The sequence below is a fragment of the Erithacus rubecula genome (assembly GCF_903797595.1).
Source record: "Erithacus rubecula genome assembly, chromosome: 8".
Taxonomy (NCBI): domain Eukaryota; kingdom Metazoa; phylum Chordata; class Aves; order Passeriformes; family Muscicapidae; genus Erithacus; species Erithacus rubecula.
The window spans coordinates 6,488,212-6,502,308 of NC_136659.1; the positions used below are offsets into that span (position 1 = coordinate 6,488,212).

General features: G+C 36.9%; 1 protein-coding gene across 1 annotated transcript in view; it reads left to right on the forward strand.

Annotated features, from left to right (window-relative positions):
* ITGAV (integrin subunit alpha V) overlaps window positions 1-13,873 on the forward strand; it is a 44,905-nt gene extending 31,032 nt beyond the window's left edge. Inside the window, exons 20-30 of the mRNA XM_079310424.1 lie at window positions 97-244; window positions 584-676; window positions 1,672-1,751; window positions 3,440-3,520; window positions 4,425-4,530; window positions 5,166-5,324; window positions 6,263-6,376; window positions 6,645-6,758; window positions 6,853-6,960; window positions 7,948-8,070; window positions 8,425-13,873. Coding sequence (XP_079166550.1) covers window positions 97-244; window positions 584-676; window positions 1,672-1,751; window positions 3,440-3,520; window positions 4,425-4,530; window positions 5,166-5,324; window positions 6,263-6,376; window positions 6,645-6,758; window positions 6,853-6,960; window positions 7,948-8,070; window positions 8,425-8,520 — 1,222 coding nt within the window. The 3' untranslated portion in view covers window positions 8,521-13,873. The remainder of the gene's footprint in view (window positions 1-96; window positions 245-583; window positions 677-1,671; window positions 1,752-3,439; window positions 3,521-4,424; window positions 4,531-5,165; window positions 5,325-6,262; window positions 6,377-6,644; window positions 6,759-6,852; window positions 6,961-7,947; window positions 8,071-8,424) is intronic.
* Window positions 13,874-14,097: the final 224 nt, after the last annotated feature.

The following is a 14,097-nucleotide window of genomic DNA, read 5'->3' on the forward strand; positions in this document are numbered from 1 at the left end:
GAAATTTCAGAATGTCTCCTGTTTCTCTAGGTTCAGCCACTTCAATGCAATTTAAAACCCAAATGCAGAGCTCATTTTTCCTCTGTTTTTTTGTAGTGATCAGAAGCAGATCTATATTGGTGATGACAATCCCTTGACCCTCATTGTCAGTGCTCAGAACCAGGGGGAGGGAGCCTATGAAGCAGAACTCTTCGTTGTTGTTCCACCCCAAGCAGATTTCATCGGCGTCGTTCGTAACAACGAGGTAAAATTCCAGCTGCTTTTGGGGAGTCATCTCAGGTGCTGCTGTGGAAATCTGTAGTGGTTTCTATTCTTTCAGTCTTAGAGCAAAGAAAGCATTGAAAAAGTGATCAGATTTTTCAAAGCCCCTCTCTTTTATAACCTTGAAAACAGGTCTGTCATATTAAAAACATTTGTCTCCTTGGAAACTTTACTCAGATTTTATTTTATTACTTGACTGTGATATGGCTGAGAAATTATATTAAAATTAATACAGCATATCTAGTTCTTCTCTCCAGACTTTCATCCAAGTGTTCAGATGTAAAGAATGACATTCCTAATCTGTCTTTCTGGTTTATTGCAGGCTTTAGCCAGACTGTCTTGTGCTTTTAAAACAGAGAATCAGACTCGCCTGGTAGTTTGTGACCTGGGCAATCCCATGAAAGCAGGAACTAAGGTAAGGTTTGTTCCAGCAGGTGCCTGGTGGCTCACCCAGGAGGGCAGCTGGCATTTTCTTTAATCACAGTAGTGTTTGGGCAGGAAGTTTTCTCACAGGAATTTAAGATTAGATCTGACATTTAGCTGCCCACGCTTTGTTAGTACAGTAGTAGTTGGTTTCAACTTTTCAGCTAAATTGAAGGCTGAAAGGAGTGTTCATGAGTTTTATGATGCAACTCAAAACGAGTTGTTCATTAATTAGTGGAATTAATGGAATTTGGTCCCACATGAATTTTTTATATTTATCTGATATGTATTTTTGGGATATAACCAAGAGCTAGCCCACAACACTTCTTTCTCTTGATTCATCTCTTTTCTGTCTACTTTCATGAGGAAGGACAGAGTTTTGTCCAGTTGAAATCTCCACAATTTTACCAATTGTAGCTGAAATTGGAATAATTAAAAAATTATTAGGGAAACATGGCAGATTTTAAGGTGGTAAGAGGAAATGAAGTGAAAACCAGTCACAATTATAACAATTTCATGATGCTTTTCTTCCAAGAGCCATCTTGTATAAACTAATAGATCCTATTTCCAAAGTCTGTTGAAATGTGTCAAGCTGAACTGCCCAGATTTTAAAGCAAATATGAATTGTCTTTAACCAAACCTTGGGAAATAATTTTTAATCTTTAATGTGTTCCCTGCTCTTTAGAATACAATAGTTTTTGCAACACCTGGTGAGGCTCAGTTATGTGTTGCAATAGCTGAAGTAAGGGTGGGGAGCATGATGCAATCTTTATTTTGTGTTTTATGGCAGTGATGCCTTGGTAATCTAAGAGAGGGCAGTTTATTTCCAGCCTGGATCAACTGGACAACTTTAATTTGCCCATTCTGTGTGTGTTCTCTCATCACCAGAGTCTCAAGCAATTTCATTGTATTCTAATAGCATTGAGAAGGTTTTATTGTGTGTTTTATTGTGCCTCCAACTGACCCACAGTGATTTTTTCCCCCCAGCTCTTAGCTGGCCTGCGTTTCAGCGTGCACCAGCAGTCTGAGATGGACACCTCTGTCAAGTTTGACTTGCAAATCCGGAGGTATGGAGATCTGAGTATCACCTGGGAGAAGACACACACAGTAAATTCACTACACAGTATCACTCTGACCTAATTCTCTTGTCTTTGTCTCATAATGCTTGAAAAATAAGCACACTGAATTAGGTTTCCTAAAATAGAGGAAAAGACATAAGGATATTTGTATGTGCATATTGTTGTGCTCTACTGGCATTTGTGGTGCCACAGAATGACTTTGGGTTTATAACCCTCTTTTAAAACTGATGTTTGAACTCTGAATTCCTTCTGATGCAAAGCCAGAATTTTATGTATTTAGAGGAGGACAATCTTTCAGGGCAGGCAATGGTGTAGTCTGAGCAAAAGCAACATGCAGTGAACCATCACAGCAGCCAGCCTAAAAAAGCCTGAAAATTAAATGGAACAAAACAGTAGTGTTCCTGTTAATTATCAGATAAGCACAGCACAGCCATATAAATGTAATATATAAATCTGAATTTGTAACTTTGAAAGATGGTGTCTAAGGTCAGAGATGTGGTTATTACAAGTATCTTTACCTAATGCAGTTTTATGTTATTTTTAATGGACAGTACGAATACAGCTGTTTTTTTTTTTCCCTGGGGTGGACCAAAAGCACTTTTGTTCTTTTTCCATTTAAGGGCTTTATTTTTTTTAATGTAGTGAATAAATTAATCTTATCCTCATATGCCTTTGTCATCTCAGGGAGTTAGGAAAGATTAAAGCTGCCGTTCCATTTTAATGATAGAGTGGTTTGCCATACCCATCACAGGTCTTGGCACATGAAATATCTCTTTGATCTCCCTTTGGTGTCTGTTCAGTTTTTTCCCTTCTCTAACTGGTAAGATGTGCCAGTGGCACATCTGCTCTGGGGTGTCTGTCACCTTTTTTAGGCTAACAGCAGCCACCTGCCACTGTCACTGGGGCAGAAGCAGTCAGTGAGGTTGCTCAAGTCATGCTTGTCTCCTGGTGGAAGAGAAGGGAAGTTCCTGAAGTGCTTTAGGCCTTTTAAGAAAGAAAATCTTCAGTGGCTTGTGGATGCAAGAAGGATGAAGTGTGGTGCAATGGAACACAGTAGTCACAGTTTATAGTGACAGGCATTACCAGGGAATTATCTGGGAGAGGTTTTAAGGATCACACTGCTTGTCTTAAACTCCCAAAGCTAGATTTTCCTATGCTGGCTCAGCTCCTAGCAGAGCAGGTCGAGTCTCTAAAAGAGTGAGGTATTTACAGGTCAGGAGGAAAGCACTGTTGCATGTGTTTGTTGATTACAGCAGCAGTGAAGAATAATTAGAAGATTCAAGAAGGTCTTTGTAAAGGAAAGTGTTTGGTTAGGGAGACAGAATAATCAGATGTGTCCAAGGAGATCAAGACTCTGCTCCCAGCACCACTTTGAGGGGGGAGCATCCCCTGTATTTTCTTACATGACAGCTGTATGACAGAGTCAGCATCAACTCTGTGTCCTTCATCAACCAGCTGAGGCTCCCCCAAACTGTGCAGAGGGTGGGGCTCCCATGCATTCATGTGAGAAATTGCTGCAATCTGCTCCTTAATTTTTAGCAACTGTGCTTTCCTACAGTGCTTCAGGACTCATGCTATGATGTTACACACAATTACTTTGAGGTGTGGAGGGTTTTTATTTTTATTAAATACTTTGCTTATTTAATTTATGAATTTACCTTTTATTTTCCCTGCAGTTCCAACCTGTATGACAACCTGAGCCCAGTAGCATATTATCAGGCTGACCTTGCTATTTTAGCAGCTGTTGAAATTAGAGGGTAAGAAATTCCATTTTAATAAACACTTTTAAGGAGCTTTCTACATTTGCTTCTTTATATTCACCGAACTTCCTTTCAGGTCTGCATAAGCTTTTAAGAAGGTTTGGGGAAATTTTAATCATAAAGACAATGTGATTCTTTCTAGCCAGCCTTTGGAACTTCTGGATGTTGAATAATTGTAAATAATTAGAAAATTAATTCCAAAACGGATATTGTGCCTTCATTACTAGACATATTTTTAGAAGAACAAAAAATCACCCCTCTTGTTTGCAGTTTTACATTTCTGCAGGTCACTTTTCTCTTTCACAAACTGACTGGGGTTTCATCTGAAAACCCCTGAAACCCAAGTTGAAGATTCCATGGAGTTTGTAATGTCCTCACCTTCTTCAGTCTTAAGCATTGTATTAATATTGTAATGACTTGTAACTCCATCACTTCTACTTCCCACCTAAAAGTCCTCTTGCTTAACCACTTCACGTGGTTTCCTGAGTTATATATTTTTTTAATTTTCCACTACATTCATTATTGTAACAAATTTGTTCAGTGTCTGAGAGGTGGGGTATGGCACACAGGAAAAGCATGATTGGTATATTCACTGTTTCAGGGCTGAGTTAGTCTTAGGACTGTACTGCTAAGGCTCTAAATCACCAATATTTCTCATTATCACAGTATTTCACACTGATTTTGTTTGGATGACATGTGTGCCATTAATCTAGTTTAAACCTAGAGAACAGAACTGAACTTCTAATACTGAAATCACTTCTGTTCTTTCAGGTGTTATATAGAGGATGAAAAAGTGGAGATTTGTATTTTAAGTATATTGACTTTTTTATTTCGATGTTCTAGAGAATGACATTTATTGTTTCATACTTGCTAATAACAACTCTTTTGCTCTGCTCCTTAGTGTGTCATCCCCTGATCACATATTCCTCCCTATTGCAAACTGGCAGCCAAAGGAGAATCCCCAAACAGAAGATGATATTGGGCCTCTTGTTCAGCATATCTATGAGGTGTGGAATCACTACTGATTTCAGTGTCATGGTTCTGTCATATATGAAAATAAACCTTTTGTTGTAGCTTTTCTCTGGAATAATTATGTTTTTTTTTTTTTCTTTTGTCTTGCATGTAAGGAAAGATTTTATTTTTTTAATGCTAGGCTAATGATTGGTATATCCTAGAAGGGTTGGAATGCCTACAATTAGTGTAACAGGGGTTGATTACCCCCATAACTACATGTATTATATTTTATTGCCTTTTGAAATCTAGATCAAACATTTGAAGTAATGTGAGCTCCTGAAATGACTCATAGCTGTAAATAATTGTACTCTATCTGTTCTGAATCACTACTCTGCAGCCTTTTGCTGTGGAAAAAAATTAAGTATTTAAAATTTCCTTAAAAGAATTATCAGAGATTTAATCTAGATTGTTTAATTACACAAAACTTACCAAGAGAGCTATCTGAATAATAATAGTTAAAAGTTTTACCACTTTTAGGTAAGGTTTTGATGTTATTGCCATAACTAGTTGGGGGTGGAGGTAGTACCAGTATCACATTCGTGGATTAATTATGAAGTAACAACTATATGCACATTAACAGAGAAAGTAGCACATTTTTAATATCTGTGAATTTTATTTTCATAATCAGCTGAGAAACAATGGTCCAAGTGCATTCAGCAAGGTGATGATGACTCTGCAGTGGCCCTACAAATATAAAAACAACACACTGTTGTATATTATGCAGTATGAAATTGACGGTCCCATGAACTGCACTTCTGACATGGAAATCAACCCACTGAAAATTAAGGTAAGCAGGACTGTCCCTTTGAGTGGAATAAATGCTTTGTAAATACTCAAAATAGCCAAATCCCTGAGAATATTACAAACTCAGATAGTTGTTCATGGATGAAAAACTAAGTCTATACTTTTCCACAGTACATGTCAATGTATGTGAAATAAAAGGTAAACAGCAGGTCAAAACTGTCAGCTCAGAGATCAATTTGTCTTGTTTCTTTTTATTGTGGGGTTTTCTTCCTTTCGTTTTTTTAACTTCAAGGCTGTTCTATATGAGTTCTATGTCCAAAGCAATAGAATTATAATGAATGTGGTCATGAACTAAAACCTAAAACATACCAGATGCTTCTGGACTGTTTATCTAAATTTTCTGGGTTTTGTTTCTTGGAAGAAAATGGTATTATTTTTTATATTACATTTATCTATTTATCTAATTGGATAAATTAATCTGATTTGGATGAATTTATCTCTTCATCCAAAGGTCAGAAATGACAATAAGGGTTAGCTATCACTGCCAGCAAAACATGGGATTTACAGAGCAGAAGAAACTCCTTTTTCCTGGGCTGGACTAGGCAAAGAAACACCAGATAAAGCCCAGCAAGTTTAATTGAGTGTAGAGCTGATTTCTAGGATAGTTTCTAAATAGCAATAAAAGTCAGTATGTTAGTTTAAGAAGAATTTGAGCAAAAAAAGGACAGAGGGAAGATATTCTATGTATAGAACAATTAAGAATATTGTACATCTCTGATAACCAAAAAGCAACTTCAATGAATATATAAATACAAAGTTCCTGTGCTTCTGCTCTACAATTTGCAGTGATTTATTTTCTGCCAGGATCTGAAGAATAGCTAAGATAGAAAGAGAGAACTAGCAGTCAGGTGGTTTTGTGACCTCCAGCTTGAAGCCTGCAGTTAACTAAATCATTGTTTGGGTTGCCTTGGTGTGTCCTAGATTTCTGCTTCCAAGGATGATGAGAGGAATGAAACACTTGGCAGGGAGGACCATCGTGACCACCACATCAGCAGGAGGGATCTGGCTGCTGCAGAGGGGGACGTGCACACTCTGGTGAGCTCTCAGCACTGAGGTGTTGGCAACACACCTAGATGAGATTTGTCCTTTACAAATGTGATTGGAAATAATCTGTAATAGGAAATAAACATGTCACCATATCACTGTCTTTGAAACTGAAAACTATAAGTAATTATCCAATGCTGGATATGTATTTTAATAGTTTATGGTGCTTTGCCAGTGTAGGTATATGGTTGAAGTAATGCCATTAAGGACTTTACAAATATTTTCATACTTGGAATATCCTTCCTATTTTTATACACAGGGCTGTGGAAATGCTGACTGTTTAAAGATTGTCTGTCAAGTTGGCCACCTGGAAAGGGGGAAGAGTGCAATATTGTATTTAAAATCACGCCTTTGGACCCAAACTTTCATGAATGTGAGTGACTGTGAATATTTTGTCACTGTTTCAGAAACATTAAAAGTGACTTCTGTACACAAATGCAATACTAATTTTGTTTTTTCTTACACAGAAAGAAAATCAGAATCATTCCTACTCTCTCAAATCATCTGCTTCTTTCAGTGTCATAGAGTTCCCTTATAAGAACCTTTCCTTTGAAGATATTCACAATTCTACAGTAGTAAGTATTTTGCATCCAGCTTGAGTTACTATATACAATCACATCAAAATTAGTACAAAGATAGTTATTGTTGAGTAACATTTTTATGGCTTGGCATTTTAATTTTATCAACTATTTGTTTAATTTGTTAGTTTGTGTATTTCAGTTGGAGATTGGAATTGACAGTATTTGTGGCTTGTAAGACTTAACTGAAAATGAAAAGTTAACAGTCCTCATATTCCTGTTAATGCCATTGCTAGAGAAATATTTTACTTGAAATTTGTTTTCAGCTGTAGTAGCAATTAGAGCTTCAATAATGAACTTTGATTATATCATATGAGGCACTATGTGAGGGTGAAACAAAAAGACCTGTGTCTCAAGAGGTTTCAAAAGGAAAGGAAACAGGGTGCAAACAGAAAAGAAGATGTAGGCCACTTGTTTGGGCTGGCAAATTGAAAAGTTTTTGGCAAGTATTATTGGATTAAGAGATCTTAAAGAAAAGGTAGAAAAGGATTATGATTGACTTATTTTTGAATATGGTTTCTAATGCCTGTTATTAACTGGGTTTTTTCTCTCTCAAGTCTTGTAGACTTGATTTTTTGTTTCAAAAAGTACTGCCTTTAAAAAGAAAAAAGGAAAAAAAAAAAGCCCTTAATTATTTTTCTCTAATTCCAAAATATTTCCAGATACCTACAGTTTTACTGAAAATCAAGAATTACGGAAGACATGTTGCCATGTTATCACTGATTACAAAAAAGCAAACCCAGGCAAAACAATCCCCAACGCCCTCTTAGAATTTAATTTTAAAATCATGTTAAATTTGGGTCAGTGAAGTCTTTATGTCACCAAGAATCTATGGCTTTTGATTAATTCTGGAGAGAAAAAATATTTTATACTGGATTAAGATTATAATCATGATAGGATAAAGGTATGCAAGATTTAAACTTCATGGATTAACTCAGCATGTTACTGTGGTACAAAGTGTGATTTATTGTGTTTTTCTATCAGGTTGCTACAAATATTACATGGGGCATTCAACCACAGCCCATGCCTGTGCCAGTGTGGGTTATAATTTTGGCTGTCCTAGCAGGGTTACTGCTTCTGGCTGTTCTAGTGTTTGTCATGTACAGGGTAAGTACTGTGTCTGGGGGATTTTGCTTTTCCCTAATAGTGATGAATTATTTCATATAGTACCAACACTTTGCAGAAATGCCTTGGCCACCTAATCATTTGAATCAGTTAAGTTTTTGGAATAACTGTAAAAGCTTTTCAGCTTTGTCAGGAAGAAGCTGGATAAAAGAGCATGTCTGTGATAGTGCTGAACTCAGTTTAATTTTTCTGTCTTTGGGGGTCAGAAATGAGGGAAGAGAGTAGGAGTGGAAAGATCACTTAATCAGTTAAGATCTGATAATGAAGGGAAGAGAAAGGATGTGTGTATGTTTTGCAAATCATAATACAATTTCTTAATTGTTGTCTGAATCACAGATGGGCTTTTTCAAACGTGTGAGGCCACCTCAGGAAGAACAAGAAAGAGAACAACTGCAACCACATGAGAATGGGGAAGGAACATCAGAAGCTTAAGCAGAGTTTTATCTGTAAGACATTCTGAAATGTACACTTGCCTACATCTTGGTTACAAATATTGGCTTCCCCCTTCATAAACAAGCACTCACCACTGCAGAGCTGCTGGTCTCAGAAGGCATCAGCACGTACAAAACAAGAGCAATACACTTAAATCCTCCCTCCTGTGTTAATCCTGTTCCTACCTGCCACTAATGCATCTGCACTGACCCTGTGTGACAAACTCAAGAGTAGCGTTGGGATTTTGCTTACTGGCATACAGGAAACATCATCTTTTCTGCTTCATGTACTGCCTCTCCATGAATTGCTACACAGATTCTGCATTTGCTCTTGGAGCCAACAGCCTCCAGAGGTGCTTGCTGCATTACATGTTTAGTTCTGGTTGGTTTTTACTGGAGTACACTACATTTCATTGCCTAGCTCTTGAAAGTCAGTTGCACAAAAAAACATGAATGTAGCTTGTTTTACAGTACTGCAGAATGTTCTTTACCCATTAGCTCTGATGATGCTTTTTTTCTCCTGCTTGAGAAATAGGAAATATTCAGTGCAATCTTTCACATCTGATACCTGTTCTGCTCACCTGTTCCCCTGCCTACTCTCACCTGTCTTGTGGTTTCTCTAGACCTTACAAATACTGTTCTCCAGGTCCTGGGTCTCTTACTGTAGGGACTGAGCCTGCAAACACCAAGTGACTGATAGACATGTGGGGCTGATGTACTTTCTGTGGGACTTGGGGAAAAGATTCAGGGCAAGATCCCGAGACTCTGCTGTGTATTTCCACAGCACAGGATCCAGGTGTTCCACAGAGCTCTTGGCAGCTATGTGGAATGCAAGAGCTGCAGCTCTTGGATGCATTCATGCACTGCCAGGGACAAGATGGAGGGCTGAGGCTGCCAACAGACATGTCTAAGAAAACCCTTGATGTCCACAGGTCAAACCTCTGCAGGGTTTGAAGTGAAGGCCATACATTCCTTGGATTGTATTTGAGTTTCTAGCAGAACACTGGAGGGACACTGTGTGAGAGGTTACCTGGTGCACTGCAGGGAGCTGTTAATCCTCACTTTCCCTGCTTGACCATGCCCAGGTGCAGGATGCAGTGACACAGGGGCTGTGTAGACTAGCCTTTCTGCCAGCCACATCCATGGATCTGCATTACACCTGTGCTTTAGCCATACTCACACCTCCCTCACCTCCAGTGAACCTAATGAAACAGGGACAAGGCAGTGCACAAGGGTTTGAAAAGTAAAGATTGATTTGGCTTCTTTCATTTCACTCATTCATTGCTTCATTGGCTTGTTTCATTTGATTCATTCATTGTTTCAGTCACTGCATGTTTCATTGCACAAGGCATTTCATTGCACAAGACATTTCATTATGTTCAATGCATTTCATTACCAGAAAAGACACTAAGTATTTTGATTCATTGATGTTTTTTGAACATACCAAAAGGTCAGTGGTTTAAAGTCATGGGTTTACATCACTCTCAGCTTATTTCCCTCACCACTGGTGTAGTAAAAGGAAACTTCTGACACTGATTGACACAAGATCATTGTCTATGCACTTCAGTAGACAAGTACCTGCAGAGAAGGAGGTTGTTCACCTTGCAGCCACAGGTTGCACAGAACCTAAAGTGAACATACTTAAACCATTACTAAGGTGCCTTCTATGAGATGTGTTTATTCTCTTTTCCAAAAAGGGAATAAATTGTAGCATGAACTCCCTGTATGCAGCCAGGTACACAAAGGAAGATGTCTACTGTACTTAGACCAGTGAGATTTCTATGTAGACAAGCTCTTAAAAGACCAAAAACTCTGGTTTGGTTTTTTACCTTGGGGTTTTTGTTCACAGCTGCATCTCCCCCATAAATACAGCAGTGCCCACTAAACCCAGAATTTTCTGAAATGAGCAGTATGTTTCAACTCTTATTTCTGCATCCTTTCAGAGATTTAAATCAACCATGGCTTTTGTTAAGTCCATTTTTACTTGTTGATCCATGATGGCATCTGAGTCCCTAAGGGAGACAGCAGAGTCTGGGAGGCCAGTATGTTCACCAGATATAGGCTTGCATATTTATCCATTTACATGGGTTGGGTTTAGACAGTTTGTTTAGATAAAATTAGTTTACATGAGAGGGTATAGGGTATAATTCTGCTTTCACTGAACTTTCAAGGTCTTCAGTGTGGCCAATGTTTTATTTTTGTCTTTATTTTTAGTATTGTTACTAGAAGTGTAGTAGAGAATCAGGAGTCAAGCTTTGACCCTGGCCTCAAAATGTGACTTTGATAGAACAGCATTTTCAGTTACTTACATGGGCTTGTGGTTCTCACACTTTATCAGCTGATTATTTATGTGCAAGGAGATTGGTTTTACCCAGTCTTAATCTTATAGTAGGGTAAGAGGTTTAAGAGCCTGCCAGACAGATTATAGCTCTAATTCCTACATGTGTGCTTTCATTATATGTACACTCCATGGTGACTTGAAATTTCTTAGACTACTTGCATGTGTAGGCATTATTAGGAGATGAAAAAGAGTATTTAAAAATATCACAGTCAAGATCTCTCCTGCTCACATGGATGGGATCCCATAGCATTGCTGATGTCAGTGCTAACTGCATCCTAATTTTGCTGTGGCAACTGGAAACTCTCATTTTGCTGATTTTCAGGATAAGAAGGTACATTTTATTGGTACAACTACTGTAGCTATGGAAAGTATCTTCCATTTTTGAAGTTACATAAAGTAAGACTTATTTAAGTGATTTTTATTTCTTGCCTTCTACTAGAGAATGAAAGCAAATAGTTGCTTCTTCCATGTCAATTGATTTCCAGTTTGGTTAAAAAGACCACAATTGCATATATAAATGGAGTATACAGGTTATTTAGTGAGCATAGATGTAACACCTCAAATACAATTTAAAGTAGCATTTGTGTTTCACAGAGATTCCAAGCTGGAAATTTTCCTGAATGGGGGAAACTTTTGATAGTATGTTCTAGATTCAGCAATAAGATTCAAGATTATGTATGTACTTGTGTCAATATAAATTTCACACTGACTTACAGGCATTGATGTATTCTTACAGCAAGTACTGTAGAATGATGTTAAAGCTTTTAAAGAAACTTTAGAAAAGGTATTTTAGAATGAAATTAATGCCTTTCAGTCAAGCTTGTATGCATAAGATGCATACTAGAAGCATTTAAAAATACAAGTACAGTAACAGAGATTTAGTCTTCTTTTCAGAGCTATGTTTCAGGAGCAGATTTTAAATGAATATAAAATCAACAGCTATGTAATTATTTAGACAATAAAAACATTTTAATAGGGCTATGTCTTTTATAATGAAATATGAAATTATATAAGTACTCCAGTTTGCAATTAATGCAGCATCTCATGATCAATATTGAAAAGTGATTTATATTACAAAATGCATATTATCTATTACTATATTTGACAATATTTAGAAAATGTAAAGCAAGGAGTCTAATTAATAGGTTTACATATTTTTCAAGAAACTATGAAATTGTGGAAATACCTTTTGTTTAAGCATGACTGTAAATTCAAATATGGGCTATATTTATCAACGTAATTTGAAATTTTTGAGTAAGCTTGCCAACATTGTTTGCCAAGTTATCAGGGTTTTTTCTGTTTTAAATCTTGATTTACACATTGATCTCTAATTCACATAATGCTTGTGGAAACTTTAGAAAGTTTACTACATGTGCTCTTTCTTTATAAAACATTTATTCCAAGCAAAGGTATTAAATATTTAGTTGTTTCTAAACTTGTGTCCACACTTAAATAGTCTTAAAGGGTTTTTTGGAAATACTTTGGCTATAATCAGCATGGTCTTAGTGATTTGAAGGAATCACTTAGATTTTTGCCAGCATTTGGGTTGGTTCCTTGTTACCCTGGCAGAGCCCTGCAGTATTTTTTCCTGCACCCTCCCAAACAGTCTCAGAGCAGCATTGTGCAGGTGAAAATCAAGGCAGTTTTTGTCTTTGGTCCAGACTAACGTGTCCCTTTGAATAAGATCCTTTGTGTTCAATACTGCTGGCTGTTAATGAGTTGAGAAAAAAAGCATTTTGTTAAAGAAAAACAGGAATCCAAAAACAAAGAAGGTAATGGCAGGGCCCAGGTGAGCCAGATGCCCCAGCTGGGATCATGGTTACTGCTGAGCTCTGGTAACTCCTGTGGGTGTGAGTGGGATCTGAACTCTTTGGTACTGAATCTTTAGCCTCCAACCCCCACGTGCAATATGACATGGTCCGACCTGGTTCACTGCCAAGTCCAAGTTTTGTTGGCCTAAGAAGGGCCACGGTGTTTCCTTTTTTGTGCAGACATTATTTGTGAGGACAGTGTTTGTGAGGACATGACAGAGCCAGCGTGCTCACTGGAGGTGGTGAATTGATACAAGTCTTTGATCACCCACATTGGGTGAAGCTTGGTGTATATTCTAAAGTGTAGTACTAACTAATCCAGTACTAACTCCTGAGTTCTTAAGGACTGGTACCACCTTCTTTAAGTCCATTGTGGAAAATTTGACTAGAGACTATACAATAATGGGGTTGAGTCTGTAGTACTACTATGTTTCATGTGATTGTGGTATTTAGGTCTATTTTTTCCCAATGTGTAGAATTTTAACATAACACAGGAAATCTAACCTTTCATGCAATGACTTTCTCCAGATATGCTGCATTAAAGGTGAATAACTTGACCCTTGGCTTTTGCAAAGTAATGGAAGATTTTATGTAGCATTTACATCTTCAAAAAAACTTTTACAGGTTTTGCTTTTCTAGTCCATGAAGGAAACCTGTATTTGCTATGATACAAATACGCTGAAAATGTAACATTTTATTTCTTCGTAATGGATTTTTTTTGCTTTTTTTTTTTGTGTTTGCTCGTGCATTAAATCAGTAGAGCATTATTTGCACAAGCAGAAAATTAACATAGTAACAAGAGTGTTGCATTTTATGCTTCTTTGTCATGCAGTAAATACCTGCAGCATAAATGGGAATATTTTCAGTTACTATGAACTTGTTTCAAAGGTCTTCGGTACATTTAAGGAGAGCAATATACATTTGAAGTCACCTTATTTTGTATTAAATTATAAATTGTGCCAAGAAGTGGGTATTGTGGCACAGTAATTTTGTACTGATATGAAATATATAGCTATTAAAGCTATGATTTGCTTTTTAACTCTTTTCATCCTAATGCAAAATTGAGTGTTTTTATTAGGTTGTATTTTTCTATGTATATATACAATTTCAAAATACTATGATTGAGTAAACTGAAAATGTAATTATTGATTTGATTCTGATATTTAGAATTTTGGAATAAAATACCTCTTAATCAATAGAAATTGCTGTAGGTCTGTTTTTTGTTTTTGTGGGGTTTTTTTGTTTTTGTTTTTTTTTTTTGTTTTGTTTTGTTTTTTGTTTTTTTTTCTTTTCCTTAGGTGTATTTGTTAAAATGCATTTAGTTCACCAGGAAATATTTCATAGTATATGTTTGTACTCCACAATTATGTGCTAAATTCAAAAAGGTTACATTTACATAACTTTTACATTCACATCTCAAGTGGCC